Below are 26,332 nucleotides of genomic sequence, written 5' to 3' on the forward strand. Positions count from 1 at the left end.
GGCATTTCCGAGGAGTGACATTTCCAGTATATTGACACACTGCACACATAAAGTACTGCAGTGAGGGAACTCTCCTAATATATCAGACCAGAGAGGAGCTTTCACTTTTTTTTGAAGGAGAATAATTTGGAAAAAAAAAAAGTCAATAATGTAACAGTTGTTCCCATCAGATGCCTTGACTGAGCTTGATTTTACTTAATGAAGAAGACAGATCAGTCATATTCCATACCTCATTCTTTTCCTCTGGCTGCACTTTAAACAAAGTCAAAAAAAAAAACCTCCCAGAGCCTCCACAAATTACTTGCTGACAACTTATCTCATGACTAATCTGTGGCTTCAAAATACACAAACTTAGTGGCTGCCGATGGTCTCGCTGCATATTCCAGACCAACATTCATTTACCATTACTCTCGATCCCCACAAAGTCTTGCTCTCACGGGCGAAAGCATGTAGAGAGCTGCTTAGAAAATTTAATCCCCCTCCCTGTACTGATCAGGGCAGATTTACACCCTCCACTAAGACCCTCAGGAACAGCTGCTCTATTACAGTTCAGTTTACTTTCTAAAATAATTTAAATCATTATTGTTCAAAATAAGATACAAGCAGCCACGTTTTTCTACAGTTTTATTGATGCGGTCCTGGTGTGTAGCTATACATCTTCATTTTGCTTGTAGTTACAATGTTGCTTTACTAAGATTGTTTTTGGAGTCAAGTTTATTACAGTCTTCACAAAACATATTTATAAACACCACTTGCTGTATAAGACCGATCGTTCCACACATCGTAAATCATTGGCATTTTTTCCTAAATAGTGTTACTTGAGGAAAGGTCACACTACTCTTTTTAGATATAAATTTGTAAAGGCAAATGAATTAAATTCACCTTCCAAAGAAAATAAGAATGTTAAAAATAGCTTCAGAATCGGTATGACTCATATAGGTCTCAGAAAAATCTATGACTGGCAAAGATATCTACAATTTGATACTGTACTCAATACTTTCATTAAGGCCAAAAGAATCTTCATGAAGAACTGAAATTAAACTCGTACATTAGTCTGAAAGATAAGGATTACCTTGAATTTTTTAGGATTTTTTTTTTATTTTTTACCAGAAAATGCACTACCTTCTAAACATATTGTAGTTTTAGGCTAAGTATTGATATCTGAAGAAAAAAAATGCTAAAACTAAAAGCATGCAACACTGATACCGTATTGTAGCAGAAGACATTTTTAATTGAAAACTGACTCAAAGGATAGTACAAAAGAGTTTCTTCTCCCTAAAGGGATTTTCAGACGCAGGCACTGGAATAATGAGGGGATCTTCTCCAATATGAGCATCACAGTATGCCAGTAAATCTGCTGCAGCCTTGGACACCTAATAGAAGAGAAGAGAGAACTACTGTAACACTTACTTCTGAACCAATCAGCACTGCATAAATATTCTTCATATGACATATGATAACGGAGGCTATCATCAAATAGGAGTAGATTGGTTTATCCTTTAAATTACTAGAGACCACAACTCTGAATTTGCTCTTACTAGGCCTAGCAATCCTTACATAGATTTTATTTAACATAGTCACATGAGACGGTGTCAAGTTGTATGCTTCGTGTTCAGCTGGTCCTCTCCCTCAGAAGGAAGGTCAGGGGCATATACTCATTAAAACACGTATATGCTAATGGCCCATAAGCAATAGGGACTCTCCTTGAAGCGCGTGTTTCTGTGGAGGCTGCCTGCTTCAGCTCTTATTCCCAGTCATCAGAGCAGCCGGGTTGTAAGGTCTTCCACAAACACTCTCTCTACCCTTTGCTCCTCTGGATGCAAAACAAACAAAAAGTTCTTCAGGCACATGACCGTGGGATTAAAAAAAAATAACAAATCAGGAGCAAAACTTGATCATCACGTGCCATAGCTCTCATTTAAGCTAAATACTGCTCTTTTCAATGAAGTCAGACTACTATCTTCTGCTTAGTAAGTTACTGTAAGTAGTAATTTATTCACAGCATTACCTTAATATTTTTGATCTTAACATTTTTACACTTCTAAAACGAACAATTCTAAAGTCTCCAAGTTCAGAACATTGGTTTGTGCTTACTGAAAAGTCCTACAGAAATGTAACAGTGTGTTGGCAGACAAGATATTTCGCATGAAATGAAAAATGAAATATTAAACCATTTGTGCCCTAAGAATATTGGTGACATCAGGCCACTGTGACTCATTTATTTTTTCAAGGATTTAGAATGTATATACGAAATATTTTTGCTCTGCTCAGTTAGCAAGATATTTACAACTATCTGTATCTCTCTGCTTTGTTTAATTATTGTGTTTTCGATATTATGATAGAGTTGAGAAAATGAGATAGGAAGTCTTTACAAAAAAGCCTTTTCTCTGAGCACCATGACAGCTTCTCCTGAGTCAAACACTGAGGTCAGCATGTTTGCACAACTATAGTGAAGAGGGAAAACAAATCGGATTTCTGGTATTTTTCTAGCAGGTGTGTCATCACTGTTAGCTTTAGCTTCCCCCCACCCTGCTTGCTTTGGCATGAGTCCAGCCTGTAGCAGGCTTCAGGTTAGACCTACGAAGTCAATGGGTGTTGGATCAGGATTCGCATAAAATTTAAATTAACTTCTGGAAGAAAATAACTGACTTTTTATTTTTTAAATATCCACTAAAACATGCCTTCGTAGAATGCTTAAACCCATAAAGTACCTATGGTTGGCATCCCAGTATAGAATATCCTCCTAGCAGAGGAAGCAAGGGTGTTTACGTTACTTAAAATTCGTTTGCCTTTGAATTGGCCTGTAAGACAAAAGGGTGGGCAGAGACACTACATGGGAACAACAGGTTGCTGGGCCAATGCAAAGCAGAAGACTGAGCACTAAACCGAGCAAAACAGCAGGGATATTCAGAAGGACCAGTGCTTCTCAAAAGAGAAGCAGGTCAAACAAAAATGTCTGGAAAATGACAGACTTCAAGTACAAAGAAAGGACTGTAATTATTTTCAGATGTAGTCCAATTAGCTGCTAGCTAAGCAATGACAAAAGAATGAGTCTTAGGGTGTGAGGGCACCGTCTAGATTAGAGAGGTAGAACTGTAATGGCCAAACAGAAAACTTAGGAATCCTATCATGTTCCCAATTTTCATTTAAATTTACTCGTGAATTTTTAAAAAGCAGATTCTCCAAAGAGAGGCACAATGTAGACGGACTATGAAATTTCTATCAAGCCCAAGAAAGATCAAAAGACAGCAAACATGCTGTTCTTTACTAATGACTTATGCTGTACCTCAGCAAAGTATAAACTAGCATAGAATGCTAACATCCTCTTCAGCGGATGCATGTTTCCAGCAATGTTAGGAGGAATGTACCACCACAGCGTTTTGGAGAAGTATTTTCAAGTAATGACATTCACATTCATAATTATTTAACATACACATTTTCACTTTTCTATTGTCCTTCAAGCTCAGCTGCGTGTCTCAAATTAAGGCAGTTCTATGCTCTAATTAACTTACTAGCTGGTCCTGAACTCTTGCATTCAAACAGAGCAGGTCCAACTCAGCGCCACAGGTGCCCACAAAAAGCTCAATGACATTTTCAGTGATATGTCATAATAAATGTTACTGCCATAAAACCTAATGGAGAGCTAGTCTAATTCTCTGGGTCCCAGAGACAGGGTTTATTAAAGATGCCCAGCACATTTCGTCTTCAATTATTAAGCTACTAAGTTATTTTTGAAACCAACTGGAGTATTCATGAAACCAACAATCTTTTTAAGTAGACTGACCCTACAGGAGCAGAGAACCAACGCTGGACTTCAACAGACTGACCTTCCCATCACTATCTTGTTTGTTCCATGTATGGACAAGCGGCATCAGCCTGAGTATATTGCTTTTCATTCAGTGGAAGAGAAGTACAATATCAGTCATCATTCTTAGATGTGATAAACCCAGCAATATAATTTTCTGTTTCTCTACATCTTACTGTGCTTTGACATCACATAACAATAAAAAGGATTTTCACTAGCAAAAGCACAACATAATTTTTTTGTATCTAACTTGTCCTCTAACGTGCTGGTAGGAACGCCAAACATCGTGAAGCAGAGTAAGCACTTTATCCAATGTCACAGTGTTTAATTCACAAATTAGTTTGCTTTTAGCAAACTAATGTTTGTAGTAATATATAAATGTAATATTATGTACCATAATACATAGTACAATTTAGTAGAAAACGAATCTGCAACAAGGAACTGAGGAACACGATCACATTTCAGCACATTGTCACTAACTAAACTTCCCAGCCTATACGAGGCCATGTATTTTCATCCTTTAAAAAAATAAAAGGTTTGGGGAGGAGAAAGCTTCCCATTGGGATTACAGTGGTTATAAAACTGAATTATGGCCATTTCTTCACTTAAACTGGAATAGCTCAGGCTTGTGCAGTGGAATGATGACCATTTACTAAGAGGAGTTAAGTTAGCTGATGATGTTCCAGGAGCAATGAAAACATTGGTTCCTGTGGCTGTGAGCAGTGCCGGCAAAGTCAGAACTGCGGCCAAAAAAGAGCGAAATACAATGTCGCCTCCAGCAAGTTTCCCGCTCAGTGTTTTTATTCAGCACAACAGTGGCGGAAGACCTCTGCACTGAGCATCGCATTAAGGCTACAGCAGAGACGGCTGCTTTAGTGTATGTCAGCATGCAGAGGTTGCCTAACGGCCAATACTGTGGTTTGTTACTATACAAAATAACGTGCTGATCATCCTATTTGTGTCCCGGAGGAAGTTAAATGAAGGCCACCCTATCACAGCTTTTACTCACCTTTAGGTTTATTTGTAGCTGAATGCTGCCGGACAGTTTCAGAATAGCTTTTATCAAGAATTAAAATAAATGCATGTAATTTGAATATTCCAATGAAGTTAACATATTTATCATTTCAGCTCTCCTACGCAATACAGCTTGGTCTGCAGATTCAAAGTAATTTATACATATTGCAGAAGTGGCTAAAGAAAAAAATCAGACTCCAGTTTGATTGATGAATTCTAACAGAAAGTTAACATTTCATTTTTTTTTAACCTTTTAAGGTGCATAGATAGAGGGGATGGAGTACGTACGTATCATGCCGATCTCACATTTATACAGTTATTTTTATTCTGTGTCGTGAAAAACACATCTGGTTGTCGAATTACCAAAATGAAAAAAACCCAACAAAACACTCGACCCTGATGCTTTAAAGAATTAGTCTCAGGAGGACTGTGGAATTTTACCATTATATTTCAGAATAACAGAGGTGATAAAAACAGCCAAAGTTAGAACATAATCCTGTTAGCTGCACTAATAATTATAAGCTTCAATGACAGGGCAAAATGCTGCAATTACTATGTCATCTGTCTTGTCATGGATTGTGACTAATTACCATCCTTGCTATGACACCCACTCTGCTTATCCTTTACATCTAAAACAAAGAGATTCACACATATTTATTGGCAATCCCGCTGCTTATCTCCCAACACTATTCAGAACCAGTTAGGAATATTTTCTACCTTCTTAAGAAAAAAGAAAATGCAATAATAACTGAAACACGATGATTCTTAAATGTCAGAGCACTCCTTGCTTTTTTGCTTGCAAAGAGAAGATTAAACAGTGCTTTATTCTGGGGACAACTGTGATAAAGCACCAATATTATCTTTGCTTTCTCAACTTTACTGCTAGCATCTTTGGAAGACACGTTATCCTACCAGTCATGAGGCCACTGTTCGTCTGATTTCATTTATGTTTCCTAGCTTGAAATCTGCGCCTCCTGCTTCCTACTGACTTCTCTGTTATAATTCTAGCCATTCCTTCTGTGGGGAAGTAAGACAGGTTCAATTTACAATCCTTCTGGGATTCTTACAGTTTACAAAAACGCACCGCAGTAATACTCCTTCCAACTACCAATCAATACACCAATAACTTCATCCTCCCCTTTTAAGTTGTCCTGTTTCTTTCACACCTCAACAGCGAGTTGTCTTTGTGGAACCTCAAAACACTATTGCTTGCTGCTCTGACTGGTTATAGGACTTGATTTTTAAATTGGTTGAAAAATCCAGAACACAGCAGGGAATGGGTAACTATCAACACACTTCCAACTACAAGATTTTAATTGAGCAGACCTAACTCTTCCTGATTATGGCAGCTACTATGCACAGAAAACAAAATGCCTTTGTAGTAGAAAAATGAGCTGGAACTTCCGATTTCCCTAGTCAATAATGCAGGCACCTTGAAAATTTCCCTTTTAATTTTAACAATGTGGTCCCGTCTATTATGGGAATAACCACTTGGTTATAGCTACTTGCAAAACAGTGTTTAATTAAATTATTTGGAAAGCACTGATCTTTTGTTAAATGTCTAACTAGTTTAAGCAGATGCAGAACACCAGAAAAAAAGGGAGTAAGGTCATTTCTCTACCTTTACAGTTATGATCTGGGAACTCAAAATCTCCTGTTGAAACCGCTGGAAAGTCTCTTGGTAAAATCTGGCTACACTGAAACACACACTTAACTGTTTCCAAGATTAAAATGCAAAGCAGATCTTGAGGGAATAAAAAGCCAGCCAATCTCTTCTCATAATCCCTCAGATAATTTCTAGATTTTCTTTGAACAATTAAGACATCAACCTTTTGCAAATCATATTTGGTTTATGTTAGTACAGGAACCCTCAGAATACTGAAACACATTAGATTTTCTTTGGTGCCTTTTTGGTCCCAAGCTGTTTTGAAAGGTGAAGTAATTGAACTTTCAAGCTATCTGGTTTTTAGGTCTGCCACAGTTGCTAATAATTGCGTTCTTTTTAATTAAACTAACTGTAAAAATAACCTATGTCTTTCTTACATATGTAATTAAGAACTTTATACATCTAACTAATAAAGCTATCTGCATAACTGAGCTAACGATGTGGTATGTGACAGTTACCAGTGATTCTATAAAAGCAAGTTTAAGACAATCTACTAAGTATAAACAATTTCAAATTCCAATAAACTGGGCCATATTTTTCCAACCCTTTCCTCTGCTGCTCACGCATACCCACTCCTTCTTGTCAGTTCTGTTGTTCATCCAGCTGCAATATGGCCTGAATCGGGGGACTAACCCCATTGAACACTGAAAAGGCAGTGTCTCCTTCAGTAATTGTTTCCCCTACTGAAGGAAACAGAAATATCTGTCCCTGTGAACAGGCATCTATTATGTGATGAATTTGTCAAGACATTATACAAGATAGAAACTATAGTTTTGCAAATTCAATGGTCTTACAAGACATTGCTATAAACTGCAACAAAATGGAGTAACTGAAAATGATGTTTTCATATAAGCAAGATTGACTACTCATGTGAATTGCACTAATATTTCTGAATTATAAACACTATCTTTCTAATTACTGAGTTTATGATCTGATACTATCTTAAAATCGTAATTATATATTATTGCCCCCATGCTGACTACATGCAGGATTTCAGCACACAGGATGGATGGACAAACAGACTGAGTTAAGACTACATGAAGAATTTAATGTATAACATTTCTAAACTGTCTTACTGAGTTTGTAACCTCAGTTACAAACAGTTACAGTTTGTAACAACTCAGTTACAGTTGTTTGCAGAAAAACTGATTATTTAAATGCATTCTTTTTTCTAGTCTTTCCATCTCTAAACTCTTCTTACTTGTAAAGGCTGGATTTTTCTTCAAATAATTATTCCCTATTTTCAGAGGCAGAGAGAGAGAGAGAGAGAGCACGCAAAAGAGATGAGCGTTGCTTTCTTAAAACTTTCTATGACATTATTAGTTTTTAGGTGCTTGATTTATTCACAAAATTTTAGCCTAGTAGAAGGCAGAATGACAGGGAAGAATAATCCCACAGGCTTTTCTGGTTAAAAATGTTGAGAACCTCTGTTTAATAGTGCCTTTAGTTAAAACATTTAATGCACATACATTTAGAGGCATGATAAAAACCAAATCTTCACATACAACAGGCTGTCAAGTGTGAAGAATCATAACTGAACATTGCAATCATACATATTTTTTGTGCAATGACATCTGTGCTAAAACAAAACAAAGCAAAGCAATTCAGCTCATCTCATCGTTATTCAAAAGTATTGCAATATCTTAAAGACTTATTCCAGTTCTTAAAGGACAGCTTACCCTACCACCGAGAAACCTGAGCTGCACTTACATTCAGCTAGAGGTAACAAAGAAGAGCACCTGTGCATCTGTCAGCTGATTTTAAATATTTCACAAAATACCACTTTTGACAGATGTAGAAGGCACTCATACAGAAGCAGTCTAGAAGCCAGTCTTTGAAAATCATTTTGCTAGAGCCAAGCAGTTAGTACGTGACTAATTCACAGTACTGAATACTGTTTTATAGCTCCACACAGAATTTTGATTTCAACTGATCGAGTCTTTCTGCAATATTAAAGGGAGGCTGTACCACAAGCTAGTGAGTGAATTCAAAATATCAACAATAAGTCTAAGTTTACCTTCATCCTATCCATGTATGCTTCCATTTTTAATTGCTCCACAGCTTTCCTGGCTTGAGATATATTGGTTGTACTGTTTGACACTAGTTCCTTCATTTTGTTTTTCCTAGAAGAGACAAAGTTGAGACAATGTAAAAGTACAGGTAGCAAGTACAGCAATTAGCGAGAAGACAGTTATCTGAAATCTAACCAACCCTAGCCGTCCACATTGACACTGCCAGTCTGTAGGTCACAAATACAAACCAGGCACCATTTATTTCTGTTCTCTTGTTCAATAGCACCTTATTGCATTACATATTTGTGTCCTCAACTGCCAGTATTCAGTCTGAATTCTGCAAACAACATACACATGCAGAGTACATGGCCGTTATTTCAGTAGAAATGGTTGCCCTGGTTCAGACTGCCAATGCAGAACAGCTGTTCACAAACAGACCTTGCAGCCATTACGCAGTTTGGCTCCATACCCCAGTTACACCTAGTAACATGAAAACAAGTTCAGAAATGTGTGCGATGAAAATGAATGCCACAACGCTCTCACCAAGCACCAGAAAGAGAGAATTTTTAAGATAGAGAACGAGTCAAAATTCTGACTATAGATTTAAGGAGTTTAGAAATGAAGTAACAGATTAAGAAGAAATAATGCAGTGGTTTCCAACTTTTTGCTTACACATCCCCAGTGAAGTCTAAAGATGACTAAAACCCAGTACAGTATACTATACAGTATAGGAATGTATTATTTTTTAAGAGATCTGCAGCTCTTGGGAAGGGACATCTAATTAAGGTATGTCACTGTTTGGTTTTCTCGCATTGCTACCTCCTGAGGGCTCGAGAGTAAGTCAACTTGTTATCATGCAGTCCTCAGCATTGTTACCAGATTAGTCAAGATGACTACATTCGAACCTTGACTAAACTTACAACATACATGCCCTAGGTGGTCTGCATGTTAGGAGACCTCGCGCTGACACTATTATGCAGAGCTGGTCCAGCACAAGTAACAATTTTGAAGTCATTGGAAGTTGGGCTAAGCCCACAAGGAAAGAAAGATAAGCTAGGATATAGATGACCTAGACGGGTCCTGGACTAGTTATACTACCTAGTAAGACTAGGTGCTGAGGTTTTGATCAGCCAAAACACTCGCCTATCGTCCTGTATATATGGTATGCCACAAGCGCCACCTGAAGCAAGATCAGTCTAGCACCGAGTGTTAGAAACCAATACAAAGTTAGGCAGGGTGTGAGAAGCAGATGGGATGCAGGAGAAAACACACAAAAGGAGGCATTTTGTATTGCTGCCAAAAGAGTTTTAGGCTCAGATCTTTCAAAATGAATACTTCCAGCTTATTTTTGGACAAGAAGTGAACAGCTAGAACTACACAAATTTCCCTTCTTGAGCCTCAATAACTTACCTGATCCAGTCACTGGGGTATGAGATACAAACAGGAAATTAAGTAGGACACAGGAAATGCTCTTGTAAAAAAAATTGTATATACAGTGTCTTAAGCATGTTAGAGTCAATAGAAGTACACGATCCAGATCACAAAAGGAATGGAGGAATAACTTTTTAACTGCTTTGATTTCACAAAACACAGATGTTCAAAGACAAGGCAAAGATAGCTGTTTCTTCTCCTTTCTAAAATGGGTAACCTGTGCTGTAAAATGGGATGGTGGAATACAAATACAATGGCGAACCGTGCTCAACACTAATTTGAAGAAGCAAAACAATCTTTTTCAGCACTTGTATAAGTCTAGGCAGGGGAAATGATACTTTAAAATACATTAATTGTGCCAAATAAAACAAGAGCTTTAATATATGCCAAGACAAAGAACAGATTTTTCTGTACACGTGTGTGTCATTTGAATGGAACACAAGTTTCCCCCTTGCGTGCACTCTGGCGAACTAAAATCGTGTCAGAACACAGTAACTTTATTTTTTTCTTTGTCTTGGTCTTTGTTTACAATCTGTTAACTCATATTCCTCACAAGGCACAGGATTAAATACATGTGGAGGAACTGGCTTTGCATAAAATGCCATGTACAGTACAAAACCCCACAACCAACCAACAGCCTCCAAACAATTTTCAGATGTGTTTTGACTTGCAGTGGACAAGTGGAAAGGATACGAGACGTTCACAAGAGCAGGAGGTTCTGAATTACAGCTCATCTCTGGACTTTTTGTTTGACTCAACCCCCCAGCTTTTAAGTCTTGACCTATCCATAAAGATAAGAATAAACACATTTATCTTTGCTTACAAAATGATACCCCCACAAGTATGAATCATTTAAATTTTGTTATCATCTCCACAGCTAGACTACTAATGACCACAGAGCCAAAAAAGTCAAAGCTAAATGAAGTCACAGAGCCATTTCTACATTTGCAACAGCTCAAGTCCGGAGGCAAATTGGAAATTTAATTTTGAATAATACATTTAAATTAAACTGAATTAAGCAACTGAAACTCCATGAACAGTCCAGATAATTCCAGATCTCCCAAGCTTTTCTGGCGATTCATTCACTCAAACTGTAAAAGTTATAAACATTAGAGCTAGACAACTTGAACTGTCACTAGCTGCATCAAAGTTGGCAAGAACACTGTTTCTACTACTTCCAGCTAGTTTTTAAGTATCTACTGAATAAGAGATTGAGTTAAGACCACAATGGAATTTGAAAAGGCTATTAGGCACAAAAATGCTTTAAAAAATCCAAACCGTGTTTCCAAATCAATGCCACAAACATAATATGTCCCTACCTATATTCTGAAACAGCAAATGGGGAAAAATTTAAAAAATAAAATATGTATCTTCTCTGGTAAACTATTTCACAATATCAGAAAACAATCAGAATAAGAGGCTTCATAAAAAGAACTTTAAAAAAGAAAAAAGTCTGGCACTAGGTGTTTCAGCCACTGGAGAAAATTTCCACTTATCCCAAGTAAGAGGTTTGTTTATACTCTGAAGCACAAACATTTGTTCTGTTCCAAATCCTGCTCCTACTCTGGCCTTTACATGCACTTAAATATTTAACTACCATATTTCTGGAAGCGCTTAGCATCCATTTAAGTATCTCATATCTTTTTTTCATACAGACAGTTCTAGTTCCAGAACTTTATAAGACAGATTTCTCCGGTTTCACATTTCACTTACCAAACTACATATACCTCTGCCTTCTCTCACTCTCTGCAAATACAGGATGTATTTGTGCATCAGTTAAGGCCCTATTACCTATGAAGTGATGTTGACAACGAGAATTGTACTCACTTTCAAACCAGGCTGCGATGAACTGGTCCTCTTTGCAGACAAAGCTTTGGCTGAGACCTGGTTCTGCTCTCCTTAGGACCTGTGATATTCTTTAATAACCTTAAGCTTAATATTCTTTAATGAAATAATATTGTTACTTAAAAGTAAAGCTCTGGAGGGAAAAGAAATTTTAATAACAAGAGAGTCTATTACACACCTTCTCCCTGAATGGCCATCCCCCTGGAACGTGAGGAAGCCTCCTCCTTCAAACACCCTCTCGTGGGATCTCTCTCGGTGTTTCCTTTAAGGCTGCAGCCCGACAAATGGCTCCGACCCTCTCTCCTAAGACAGCTCCTTTTAAACAGTCAAGTATTCTTGAGGCCTTTAGACCCCCAGGATGGCACAATAAGCTTTGTATTGTACCTGGGGGGCAGCCTACAGGATCATGGAATCATAGAATCATAGACTAATTCAGGTTGGAAGGGACCTTTAAATGTCATCTAGTCCAACCCCCCTGCAATGAGCAGGGACATCTTCAACTAGATCAGGTTGCTCAGAGCCCCGTCCAACCTGACCTTGAACGTTTCCAGGGATGGGGCATCCACCACCTCTCTGGGCAACCTGTTCCAGTGTTTCACCACCCTCACCGTAAAAAATTTCTTCCTTATATCTAGTCTAAATGTACCCTCTTTTAGTTTAAAACCATTACCCCTTGTCCTACTGCAACAGGCCCTGCTAAAAAGTTTGTCTCCATCTTTCCTATAGGCCCCCTTTAAGTACTGGAAGGCTGCAACAAGGTCTCCCCAGAGCTGCCTTCTCTCCAGGCTGAACAACCCCAACTCTCTCAGCCTTTCTTCACAGAATAGGCGTTCCATGCCTCTGAACATTTTTGCGACCCTCCTTTGGACCCGCTCTAACAGGTCCATGTCTTTCCTGTGCTGAGGACTCCAGAGCTGGACGCAGTACTCCAGGCGGGGTCTTGCCAGAGCAGAGTAGAGGGGCAGAATCACCTCCCTCGACCTGCTGGCCACGCTTCTTTGGATGCTCAAAAGGAATAACTTCTCCCCATCTTTTAAATTACCTAAAAAGCCTCGAACCAGAAATTACTCAGCTGGGTTCGCTGATGTTCATTCCTGGTTGTTCTTCCATCAGCCCCCTACTAAGTTAGATTGATACACACATGCACAAGTCCTGATAATCACCGTAGTTACAGTAACTATATTAGTGATCAGACTATGTGCAGTCTACATGTTACTGATGCATGCCAGTGGACCTAGATTATATAGGAGCTCATTTATCCAGTATATTTTTATGCAGCGCACTGAGCTCATTAATCTAGTCCCTGTCACTCTTTTCTTTAAGGGGAATGCTGATCACGTTAACAAAGAATAGTAACAGCAGCTACACAGCCTTTTTCAGCCAAGTAGTTTCTGCTGACTGGCACACCATGCTAGCCAGCCGTTTCCTAAAGCATTGCTCCCGAAAGCTACGTAGTGACAGCCTCCCAGCCAGCTGAATTTTCTGGGAGTTTGGGTCTTTTTTACCTTACATGAACTTCATCCTTTTTCTGGGTGCACTTAACTCATTTGTACCAAAGATCTTAATCTCCAGGGTTCATAAAAATGCTCGTGAAGAGCAACTTTTCTTTATTTGTTTTTAGAATAGATTAGATTGTACCCAACAGCACTTCAAAGGCCAACTTATGATAACCCAGGAAGTTGCATAAATATTTGCAGGTACAGCTTGACCTTGCATAAGGGTAAGGAGTGCAACCTACATTTACCAAACTTTATAAATACTTGTTAGTAAAATGCAGAAAAAGTCTGAAAATTTGCGTAACATAGAAGCAAAATATAATTGTCAAGCTCTTCTGTATGGATTTCTACAAGCAACAGGGATGAAAAGCTGCACTGCAAATTTTCGCCCCTCCACTTCCAAGTACAACCTTAAAACGCCATACCAAAAGAGTGACCTGTAGAATTCAATCTAAAAAGCCCTAAACCCAACTGTTGCCTTCTATTTTCTTTCAGCAATCTAAAGCGATGGACCTGAAATTACCGGACTAGAGAACCTGGGGTTCACAACTCTGGAGAACACCTTCCAGACAAGCTCTGTACTTCTTGGACCACACGGCGCAACAGAAAAGTTAACCCAATCACGCAACTAAGTCCCAGTGACATTAGCAGGAATCATCCCTGCGTAATGACCTGCAAATCACATTCTAAACTGCGGAAAGATCCCCACATTTCATTATCCGCTTGCAAACACACCAGGAATATAAACAGCAAAATTCACAGCCTCACAGCTGTTTGATGCCAAACTGGCATATCAAAGGAATTTCAGGTGAAGGGGGGGGGGGGGGGGGGAAAAAGGAGTTCTACAGTTGCTATTTAGGTAAGAGAAACTTAAGACATACCCCTGCACTAAGAGCACTAGCTATCTGAGCTAGCATCACTGTCCACACGACATAGGTAATTCCCCCTTCATCTGCAGGGCACGAAGGCGATAGGAACAACAGCCCCTGCTATCTCAGTTCTTACTCCAAGATTTACTTCACCTGATGTAGCTCTGTAAACAGAGAGGGAAGCCAAGGAATCCTTTTGCTTTCTCTATCCCATGGCTGCATGAAGAAATAATAGAAAATTACTGCAATTTTATACTCCATCCACTAAGGAGAAGCTTAGTAGTATGAGCAGAAATGATGAGATTAAAGGCAAGACTATTGTTCACGATAAGGAGAGAATGTAATTTTCATTCCATAAATATGGTGACTTCAAAAATAACTGCTGATCATGTAACTGCAAAACAGCCAAACTTCAACAGCTCAGTTTTCGTCTAACATAAGGTACTATACCCAGGCCAACTGTCAAGTTCCAAAAATTCTTGCCACCATGCCCAAATCTTTTATCCAAAAATATTGTCTCGCTTCTCAACATTTAAAAATCTAAGGAAACAATGGCTGAACCAATGTGACGTTTCACAAGCACAATCTTTTTATGCAATATTTATCATCAGCATACAGGTTATGTGCACGTACAGTCCAGCAAACCATCAGAGATCCAGAAAGTCTAAGACAGAAAGATGAGACCTACCTACTATTTTACCTCTTTGGCTAACTTTAAAAGATATTTGTGACCTTTTAAAGAAACGTATGGGGAAGTTTGATTATTCCACTTAAATCCTATTTAAAACGTATTTGAACTGAATTGTAACATATAAAGTAGAGAAAACGCCTCCGAGAAGCTTAGCACTTTATTACCTGCAGGACAGAAACGTTTTTCAAGTTAATTCCGAGTTTTCTGTCTCACTGCGCTACCTTAATCGTTTTGCTGTGCAGCAGTTTACAGCACCGCACATTAATAATTACCGCCAGCCGCAGCTGGGCAGTAAGATTTATTCCTCCATCAGTGCGAACCAGTCAGCAGGAAAAGCTGCCTCTTTCTTGCGTCTTCACACCAGCCAGCTGAAGGAAGAGGAATAAGCAAGCTGGGCAGAGACCCAGATCACCGCCCGCGGGAAGGGGCGCCCGGGGCCAAAGCAGGTTTTTCGGAGAAGGACGATGCCCCCCGAAGACGACAACGGCAAAACCCAAAGCCCGAAGCTGACTTTTGCGGATAATCAGGTAACTCCACAACGCCCAGCCAGCGGCGGCCGAGAGCGGCGTTGTTTACCAACAGCCGACGGGACCAACCGGGCTGCCGGGCGGCGCGGCGCAGCCGGCGGCGGAGCCCGGGTCGCGCCCCGGGAGAGCGGAGGCAGCGGCGGGTTTCCCCGGACACCAGAGCCGTCGCAGCGGCGGAGAAACCCCCGCCTAGAAGCGCCGCTACCAGCCCGCCCGCCCGGCTAGCGCCTCAGCCAGGGCCGCCCCGACCCGCCCTGCGGTGTGCACCCCCGCCGCCACTTCAACTGCCCTCATCCCACCTCGCCTCACCCGGCACCTTCCCCCGCCCCCCGCGCGGCGGCGGGCTCTCGCCCGGCGCCGCCGGGGCACTCACCGTGCGGGGGCGGCGGCAGGCAGGGAGAGAGGCTGCTGGCAGCCCGGCTCGGCGCCCGGCGGCGGCACATGGCGCGGCCGGCGCTGACGGGCGGGGCGAGGCGGCCGCGGCCAACGGCGGCCGTCGCCCTCGCGCCTCCCGCGGCGCGGCCCCCGCCCCTCGGCCGAGGCGGCGCTCCCGCCAGCGGCCCTCCCCGCGCGGCGGGCGCGGCCGTTAACGGGCTTGCGGCCGTTAGCCGCCCGCAGAGCAGAGGGCGGGGAGCTGGCCCTGGGCGTGAGTGAAACTCGAGGCTCAGGCACCGCTCCGCACCCCGCGCCGTCCTGTCCCGCCTTCGCAGCTTTACCTTCCTCCGCCCCGGGCAGCGGCACCTGCCAGCAGCGTGCTGAGGCTAATCCTGCAAGCGCTCGCCTCCTTTTTACTGCTGCAGCCACCTACTTCTCCGATGCCAGCAGACGCTAAGGATCAAACAATCGTCCAGGTATTTCTAAAACATGGGACGGGTAAGGCCTGTACGACGCAGGTTTTCTTGGGTAAGAGCCCATACCGTCTGTCCCTTCCTCAGGGTGAACAAAGGAAGGATGAAGAGTAAAAAAAAAAAAAAAGCCCACTGAAAAAAGGAACCACGGTGGAAAAAGGATTGCTAAGACTCACCTTGTCAAAGCTAGTATGTCAGAATAAAACGATTCAGCTTTATAGACCAATTTTTATATACTTCTCCATTACAAATTTGAGAGTCAACCATAAAGGTCAGTGGCAGTTAAACTGCCAATTAACATTTTTAACAGAAAAATTTGTCTGCCCCAATAATAGCACATTGGCAGGAGTACCATCACCGCAATTATTTATTTTGTTCCCCAATAAGGTGGCTGCTCCCTCTGGGGAGACATACATTTGTCACCCTTTTCTATTACTCCACTATCAGCGCTTTTTCTCATTCCATCTTAATAGAGCAGAGGCATTTCCAAGTCAAATTTATTTTCTATAGAAAATAAAATAAAGAATTTTAAAGGTGCTTTGGAGCAAGGACAGCCTTGTCAAAGACTGAGTCAGTGGCTTTTAGGGTGGTGGCTTGGGAGAAGGAAATGCAGGAGGAAGATGGTAAGCATTAGTAAATACAAATAGGTAAATTCATAAGCTTACCTTAGCTAGAGTTCCAGAAACTGACTGGAAACTTAACTGGCCCATGCTGCTGCTGTTTCATTCACATTTAATTGCATCATCATTCTACAAAAGGTTCTATTTACCAGACAAAGGATATACACACTATTAGACAAAGCATGTGTTAGATGGTTCAAATAATCAGACAGTTATCACTGATTTACACAATATTTTTACCATTGGATTCAAACAACTCTATTCTTTAAGCTAAAATAGAAGGGGGAAAGTGGTTGTTTTAAAATGTATTTTAGTCATATATTATATATACGTTTTCTTTTTAATCTGCAGAAACTCTCATGTTGCACCACAACCAGGAGTCTCCTACCAGAGTTGGCCTATAGGCTTTGAATGCAATACCTGTAACAGCTAGCATGAATTTCTGTTCCTTGAATCTACATGAACTAGCCCCTAATGAGGCTTATATGGGCCTTATTCAATTGCATTAGAGAATCTAGATTTTTTTTAATTTTTCTGGGAATGCTAGCTCTAAGCTGGAAACAGTGAGCAAGTTCATGTCTTTACTCAACTACTTTCTGCTGGGTAGCCCAGGATAGCGTAAGAGTCTAATCAGACTAGTCACATATAGTTCTTAATTCTTTTTCAAAAGTGACCTGCCCAAATTGTGAAATACACAGCACAGACTATTACAGCAATCCAGATGCAGAATCAGTGGCTTTATGACCCTACTCCAGAGCAGTAACAGCAAGTCAATCTCTACCACATCTCACTAGCATGGAGGTCATTTGTCAGTAGTACTTACTACAGTAGCAAAGAAAACAGTGCTGTCTGTACCTCTAGAAGCTTAACTAATGTTCCAGTGGATATTTTTCAAGGCAAGCAGAGCTTTAAAATAGTATTTGTTTTATATTTTGGTGATAGAGTAGCAGCATATGGAAGTGTGACTTCTATTTGCATATGCAAGAAGAAAAAAAATAAACCAATACTGCTTTAAATAAAAAGCATGAAGAAAACTAAAAGGTAAACAAAGTTTGTTAGTAGCAAACCAGGTGATATTTCCCCCCCCCCACTGCTCTCTAGAGTTCTCCCCACAAAATGCACAGTAAATCCTGCAATCATAGTAAATCAAGAAATCTTGGAAGGGGGAGGAGGCTCTTGCTCAGTATGAAGGAACTCTTTCAACTCTTTCTCCAAAGATAGATGTGGTTTAAATACAAAGAAGATCCTTAAAAGTTGATGTTTCAGAGTCAAAGTTGAAAAGTGTTTGTATTTCATCACAGAAACCATTTTTCCTGCAGAAGATTTTATCATGTTTAATTCAGTTCACAGATACAATTCTCTAGTGATTTTGTTTTTCCTATCCATTGTCATGGGTTTGTCTAAACAGTGGATCTCAAATCCGAGATCAGGGTTCCCTTTTTTAGTAGTGGTTTGGAGACTCCTTCTCCTCTCCCCACCACAAGTGAGTATCTCCCTTGAGTATGCCTCCCCTTCCCTTTCTCACCACGTATCTCCACAATCAGAACATAATGATCTGGGTTTACCACAGAATTCCACAAGTGGTATCATATAGATAGGCCTTGGCACGCAAACCTCTCCCAAACCCTGGCCTCCAAGAGGAAGAGCCTTGCAGCCTCTGTCAGAAGGCTCCCAGAGATCCCAGTCTCCAATTTCTACCCAGCACGTTTTTCTTCCTTCCCTCAGAGAATCCAGAGAGGAGCTGCTTTTCTGCCTTTCCTTACTCGGTCAGGTTTTCAGGGAGGAGGCAAGCTGGGAGGAAGGGAAACGTCTCTGCTCTGAGAGCCATCACTTTATCCAAAGTGTAGCCATACATCCTATGGGAAGGAAGGACACATGCACACGTGTGCAAAGTGATATGCCTAGGGTTTCCCACTTCCAATCTTATACCCCCCCATTCAGTTTGACAGCCACATAATGTAGTCCAGAAACAACTTCCCCACTTCATGATTTTTAAAATATGAACGACAGAATCAGCAGAAATTGATTTGGAGCAAGGTGTGCAAGAGATCCCTAAAAGATAGGTGAAACTAAGCCAAAAACATGTTTCTAATCATCTCAAACAATTTGGTACAAAGATCTGTTTATTACCCAACAATGTGACAGTGTATACAAAGACAGTGTGGAATGTGACATTTACAGGAAATTTCAGTACATCATGCACAGATACTATTGCAATGTCATTTTAATAGTTCCAGAATGTTAAGCTGAATAAATATTCCTTGCTTCAAAAAAATCATTTTTACTTTTACATAAAAATATATAATAATATTGCACTCTTTACAAGGCCAGCAATTTTGCATATTGATTTGTAACAAGTGGAATTCTACTTTATAAAAATATGCCTTTGTGAGCAACACCCCAAACCAGGGAGCACAAAAGCACCCCAATCCCACAATATTTGTATTTTGTCTCTTAAATAAAGCACATCACTTCAACATGAGCCAGGAAGCTTTTCAGTCTGTATTTGGACCTTACATTAACATTTAGACAGTGAAAAACATGACTAAAGCCATCCCATACAATGCTGCTACAGTATACACCGTTTAAAATTCAATTCATACAGTATGTAGCCACTTGCTTAATTGAACCAAAGATCAGCTTTTGTGTCACGGACTATGAGAATATTTTTCTTAAGTTTTTCTAGTTTGAAAAGTTCTTCAATCAGGAAGTTTCAAGAATTTCTGATGACTGTTTGGAATTTTCAAAAGTGTAGAGATTTCTTGTGTATATGTCATCTTCATCACAACCTGACAGTTTCATATACAGTGTTTTGAAGGCAGATGAACCTTAAACATGAGAAGATACAGCAGTTCATCTGTATGGCAATAGCAGAACATGTCAATGATGAAAAAGCAAAGCAATTTAAAAGAAAAATGTAGCTACATCAGACTTGCATAGCATTCTTGTTTTACCATTCGCATGACTAGCAGGCACTCATTCATAGTGTCAGGTTTAGAGGTCTTCAAATCCATCAACTGAAATGTTAATTTTTGATCTGGCCTAAGAATTCAAATTTGTTAAGCCTTTCACAAGGGAGGCTTATTTTTTTCCTCAAAAAATAGCACCTAGGAATAAATAACATATTTGCACAGTGTATCTGTGTAAACTCTTCCAAATCATCTGATGCCTATGAACATTGATTATTCAAGCAGTTAGATTCAAACATTTTACAGTGTATTGAACTTCAATGACACTAGAACAGGAGCACATCTGTGCCTTCTTTAATACCTTTTTTTAGAGCTCTGGAAGATAAGCTGTGTGTGTATATAATATATATTCTGCCACAGAATCGCAATAGCTAGGTGTTACAAAGTTAGGGAGTTAACACTACATAAAAAACAAAACCAAAATGTGATCTAACTATTGCTTCGTGATGCCATGAGGTGTCTACTCATCATTAACACAAATGCTTTATTTTTGTCTGTTGTAAAGACTATTATACTAACAGAAGATGGCAAAAATTACAAATATAAAGATAACAGAAATTCAATTTTTAGCATTACAATACCATAAGATGGTGCAAAAAGCACCTACTCAGTTCTTTGCTTCTCAAAAAAAGCAATTGTAAGTGATCTTGGATTTTTCAGTTTTGGGTTGCTTATCCCAGAGCTAACTATACCACGCTCAACTCATCAGATATACATATGCTGACATTTTAATAGATATTTACAGAACTTGACGCGGCCAATATTTTACAACATAAGAGGGGGAATAAGCATTATCAATCAATTTTTTAAATACTTCTGTCCAAGAAGTGATTTAAAAAAATACTATTATGTTCTATATTGCAGCATTTTGACTTGTATGTTAGAGCATTTATGAGTCACTTTGCTGGTATTGGAGTATATGACCAGAGCTTCCTGGTGACCTGGATATGCTTCAAGTTTGTGCATGCACATACGCAATTTTACACCACCTTAGACTGCTCTTTTTTAAAATTTATTCAGTCATTCTAGAGACATTCAAAACTACTTCAAAATCCAGTTAAACAAGAGATTCTATAATCTATTTTGGATTTAAAGTGCATCAGAGACATAAGTTAGCAGCAAAAAGTTATCACCCAGCCGCATAGCTGCTAAGGAATGAATAGAACATGGGTAACTTCAAGCGCTGCTGGTCCTTGCGACACCAAGCTATAACATTTCCATCGCTATTAGCTGTGAACAAGTGATGACCATCACAGGAAAATGTAAGGCTGAAAAACAAGACAACAATATATTTTTATATCAGATTTGGCTATTGAAAATGCTAGAAGACATTAAAAACCTGTATAGCCAGTAAAGATTAGCTCTCAGGGGAGACCCAGTGCGTACATTAACATAGTAATATGTTTGCATATACCTGCTTATTCATTTTTGTAACCAAACAGACTGAACTACAGCTTTGTCCAGCACTTCAACATGCCATGCAGTTTAGTACTCATTTCTTTGCAACATCAAAGAAAAAGGTAGGATCAGTAGCAGCATCCTACTCTTTCCCTGGGCTGCCCCTTCTACTTCTGAAAGGAAGGCTTTTCAGCAACAGAACTCAGCACCCTCTGAACTTGCTTGCTGACAAAGGCAGAAACTAAATCTATCGGATTTCATGGCACAGCATAGGACTTTTGTTCAGCCAGGCATTTCTTGAGCTATAACAGTAGTAAAGCCCTTCAGCCATGCCACGGGTAACGTTAGAGAGCATGAAGGTCAGCATCCATTTTCTGTCTCATTTAAGCAGGAAACATTAAATTATTAAATAGCTACTAAATCATTATCAACAAGCTTTGTGAAATATGCTTCTTAAAGAAGGTAACAGAAAGACAGTAACTGCTATCAGACAACGTTTTTCATTTCTAAAAAATGGTGATTAGTGGTTTGCGTTTTAAATGATATTTCAGCAATCGTCAAAACAAATTTTTTTTCAGAGTAATTTGTTACTATACTAACATTAAGATGATAAAATTTTGGCATAACTCTAAGACCTCTGTGCAGGGTATTGTACCACTGGGGATATCAAAGACTCGATCCTTTGACTGTGTTCTGAAAACACATTGGCATGAGAATAATTCTGCTTATATAAATCAAGGGGACTCAAGAGAAAATTACACAAGCACTCCAAAATGGCAGCTTCCAGGCTCCTCAGTTTCCTTTACTCCCTTCTCCACCGTTTCCATCCAGCATCAGAAAAAAACGGTCAGGGAAAATGCAGTGTTTTCATTTATTTTTGAGGGAGAAAAAACTCTGTCTATTTGAGTCTGACAAAGTTAAGATTATCTCATGATTTTTACACAGATTCTGGGGAAAAATATTAAAACTTAAGAATAAGAGTAGCTATTGTTCAGTTCTCAAGGGAATCCTGCTAATTTCTATTTGCCAGCAGCAGAACCTAGTTATTACTGTCATTACAAATATAGTACACTTGTGCTCATTTTGCTTTCATGAATAATTAGTAGGATTGCATTGCTCTTTTTAGACATGGGTGTTTACCTCCTGTCCTCATGTCAAATCCATATTCAATACTCAAGGCTATTTTGTTGTGGTCTCCCCCCCCCCAAGAAAAATCCATTTATTGTATACTTAAGATCTTTTTACCTTACAATAGGTTTGGCTGACTTCGAAAATGTTATTTCTCGTACTGGCTTCAAGTCCCATGTACTCCACAGTCTGAAAGGAAGAGTAATTTTTCTTCACATTTAATTTTACAAATATTTCAGTAATAAACATAACCTTTAGCAACTTTAGCATATTTAGCAACTACTAAGATTGGAAACTGAACAGCAGCTTGTCCACCTTCTTTAAAGCCAAATATCAGCATGATGTTTGGCTACATGCTCTCAAACTGTGAACCTAAGTTATAAAGCATTTTAATAAATAAAAGTTTCAAATACTTACCTCACAACTCCATTTTCAAGCCCCCCTGCAATCACATTGACAGACACTCCTTCAGGCTGGTTAGAGAAAGCAACAGAGCAAATACTTTCCCTGCAGTGTACGTGTCCCACGAGATCACCGTTAACTGTCCAAAGTCTCAAATCACTACCCCCTCCAACTGCAACAGAACATAGCATGGTAGTGTTAAAAAAATCTAGACTACAGCTAGGTCTATGCAACAGAATCTTTGAGTGTTAAAGAATTCAACTTCTTGAAAGATCAGAAGGTTTAAATGACTCAGAGTGATGTGTGCTGCAGTAAGCAATTAGCTCTTCCCTCCTTTTGTGACAGGGAACATGCAAACCACCAAGCCACTGCAGTGATTTAGAAGACATCACTTCATATTTATGGAACATTGTACTTTAAAAATGCTATATGAATTTACTTGTAATGACCAATTCTCATATACTAACAGGGAAGCACTAAAAGGGAATTCATACTATCTACTTTAAACAGCTAGTTCTTGTACCCTGGCTTGCATTTTAAGCAAAATACTTCAAAGTAGCAACGTTATCTGGGACTATTTGATTCTATCAATGAACTAATAACCCAGCTACTGCTTTGTCTTAAACAGGATTGAAACTCATGTCCCTTACCAATTAAAGAATACAATCTTTTCCAGAAAAAAAATTGGTTTGTGAGCTACAGAAATGGAGTTGAAAGTCTCCATGTCAGTTTAAAACCTGAGTATTAGGTTTCTGAAGCTGCCAGAATAATTTCCCATTGTCCTTTAATACTATAGACTGTGCTATTTGCTGACCACCAAATATACCTGAATCACAAACTGTTGCAATATCACCAGTTGTTTCGCTAGCTGAAACTGCAGTCACAGGACTCTTGTGTCCAGCCAGACTCTGGACATAGCACAGCCTGAAGAAAATAGAGAGAACAAGCCTAAAGTTCAGACTCAAACACAGAAAAGGTTCTTTGAGGAAAATGTTTAAGAGTTATGTTAATTTCAATCAACATTTTGCATGATGATGGTATTTTTCATATTCATTCTAGAATTCCAACACTCTTCATGGGAAAAAAAAACCAGTAAAGGTTTGACTTCACACTAAGATATACATGGAACAAATTCAGTTAACTTTAAAAGGGTAAAGATACCCAAAAGTTGGAAAACAGGTATTTAGAAGAAAGCCATTGGAAAGAGTTACATATATACTTGTACCTGTTCAAATCCCATATGATGCAGGTTCCATCTTTGCTGACACTTATCATTATACTGTATGGTTTGCACACAAATAAGCTTGTTATTTCTGCTGTGTGACCATACAGATGGACTTGCGATTCCATCTCTATCTCTGAAGGCTGAAAAAACAGCAAGATAAAACATGTAAGTCATGAAAAAAAATTAGTGTATTTTTTCTGAAAAGGATAAGCCTAGGGACAAGTTTAATTCTTAGATTTCAAAAAATGGTTCCCATTGCTTTTAATGTCATCAGTTTAGCAATGTTATTAATGCTTTATTGTATTTAATGCTTTATACTGTGATAAGCCATACATATCATTAATGTTCAACTTTTTGCTTCCAATGCTTTAGTCTAAGCAAACATTTTGATGTAGTCCAATGAATTGAAATGAAAAACTATTGTACTACTTCTGTCTCAATTACACACCTTGAAATCATCTGATTTCTTTTCTGCAAGGCTGCTATTTCCACATGACAGCAAAATGAGTCCTCAATATTTTCAGATCTAGAGGAAGCACTTGGAAACACAGAAGGAAAACCCAGCTCAGCAGTTATCACTCTGTGTACAGTAAATTACTGGGAATTCCTCAAGTTGGTGCCAAGTCTTTCAGTGATACCAAGTTGGAAAAACATGCAGGAAGTAAAATTTAAATATAGAAACTGCTAGATAAAAATTAAAGCAGCAAATTTCATAGAATCATAGAATAGTTTGGGTTGGAAGGGACCTTTAAATGTCATCTAGTCCAACCCCCCTGCCGTGGGCAGGGACATCTTCAACAAGAGCAGGTTGCTCAGAGCCCCGGCCAACCTGACCTTGAATGTTTCCAGGGATGGGGCATCCACCACCTCTCTGGGCAACCTGCGCCAGTGTTTCACCACCCTCAGCGTAAAAAATGTCTTCCTTACATCTAGTCTAAATCTACCCCCCCTTTAGTTTAGAGCCATTCCCCCTTGTCCTGTCGCAACAGGCCCTTGTAAAAAGTTTGCCGCTAAACACCAAATAATGCTTCTTATTCAAGTTTGATTTGAAATGATTCAGACTTCCTGAAAACTGGCTAAGTTGAAGGACCTGCTTAATCAGAATACTAATGCTTTAAGACAACTTGCTGTACAGATATTAGAATAATCTTTGTAAAAGAAAGGAACATTTTTCTGCTTGTTTCCTCACACGTCAGAGCACATTGTCTGCATTTTTGTATGAGGGTACAAGATGCATATAGCAGATCTACAAAAAGCTTGAAAGTAGAAACAGACAAGAAAAATATACATATGCTTAATTCAGTTTGTAGAAAATTTACATGTCTTTTCTGCACTAAAAGGGACAATATAATCTATGTAATATGGCAAAAGTCAATACACTTTGACAACAGGAAGACCTGCTATTTTGCTCTTGCTACTGAGCACTTCCTCTAAGTAAGACACACTTATGAAAGTATCCAGTTGTCATTCTCAGAATGACAGAGAATGCATCTCACATATGCAGATCCTTCTTTAATCCTTGCTCAGTTTAGACAAAAAAATTATACCAGATTTTTTCATAACAGCAATAATCAAGACTTCTGATTTTCTGAAGAACAACTGATTTTGATAACCCTTTTACTGTGCTCCTCTCATCTCCTTTAAGTGTTTGCTGTTGAGCTGCATTTCAACACCTGAACTGAAAGCAGGATTCACACCTTTAGCAGCTTCTCTCTATAGCACTAATAGCAATGGTTTATTGATTCTTCACCGGGTTATTGTAATATTGTAATATTATAATGAGAAAAGCTGGAATTTTAGCACCAACTGTATTAAGGTCTAGTAAGTAATGAAATAATTACCTCATGCCTAAAATGCCATCCCCTTTTTACTTCCCACTTGCTTTTAGATGACAACCACTAAAACAGTATCTAGATGTGGAAAAACATGCGGGTATGTAACTACCTTTAAATAGCAGTTCTTTCTGTTGGTTACCCCCAATGATCACCTACAGCACTTGAGTGGAGAATTTAAATGATCTCTGCCCAGTTTTACTCAAATTATTAAAGTGCTCTCTTTCTGTTTGCAAGACAACTCTCATAGTCAGCAAGTGAAGGCTGGAGTAATTTGTACAACCAGAAAGCCTTGGCTGAGGTTTTCATGAAGGTATGACTTATTGTCAAGATAGATCACAGTTTCAAAGCAGTACTTCATTAGGTTTTTGACCATCTTAAAGGCTAGGAAAAACAGAGCATCTGAAGTACAACATTGAGGTATTTTTGAATTCTGACGGCCTGCCTTTGAATTCCCATATCCAATTAACGACACGGTATCTGTTTTATGCCTATGCATTGAATTTATATAAGTGTGAAACAGGGCAAATTATTCAAGTACTGCATTATAACAC

The 26,332-nt window shown here is 39.3% G+C and overlaps 2 protein-coding genes across 2 annotated transcripts in view; both read right to left on the reverse strand.

The window, feature by feature from the left end:
• Nucleotides 1–607: 607 nt before the first annotated feature.
• GNG4 (G protein subunit gamma 4) lies at nt 608–15,808 on the reverse strand. Its single transcript, XM_076335539.1, has 3 exons — nt 15,730–15,808; nt 8,503–8,608; nt 608–1,373 (listed from the first exon to the last, which is right to left on the reverse strand). Exons 2-3 carry the CDS (start codon nt 8,596–8,598, stop codon nt 1,245–1,247), a joined length of 225 nt encoding a protein of 74 aa, XP_076191654.1. The 5' UTR covers nt 8,599–8,608; nt 15,730–15,808; the 3' UTR covers nt 608–1,244.
• Nucleotides 15,809–18,929: 3,121 nt separating this feature from the next.
• The window catches only part of LYST (lysosomal trafficking regulator), an 87,142-nt gene continuing 79,739 nt past the window's right edge, over nt 18,930–26,332 (reverse strand). The window contains exons 49-53 of the mRNA XM_076334156.1: nt 23,947–24,086; nt 23,548–23,645; nt 22,737–22,893; nt 22,437–22,508; nt 18,930–21,061 (exon numbers count right to left, since the gene is read on the reverse strand). Of these exons, the coding sequence (XP_076190271.1) occupies nt 20,923–21,061; nt 22,437–22,508; nt 22,737–22,893; nt 23,548–23,645; nt 23,947–24,086 (606 nt within the window). The 3' untranslated portion in view covers nt 18,930–20,922. The remainder of the gene's footprint in view (nt 21,062–22,436; nt 22,509–22,736; nt 22,894–23,547; nt 23,646–23,946; nt 24,087–26,332) is intronic.

Source organism: Aptenodytes patagonicus, chromosome 3 (genome assembly GCF_965638725.1).
Source record: "Aptenodytes patagonicus chromosome 3, bAptPat1.pri.cur, whole genome shotgun sequence".
Lineage (NCBI taxonomy): Eukaryota > Metazoa > Chordata > Aves > Sphenisciformes > Spheniscidae > Aptenodytes > Aptenodytes patagonicus.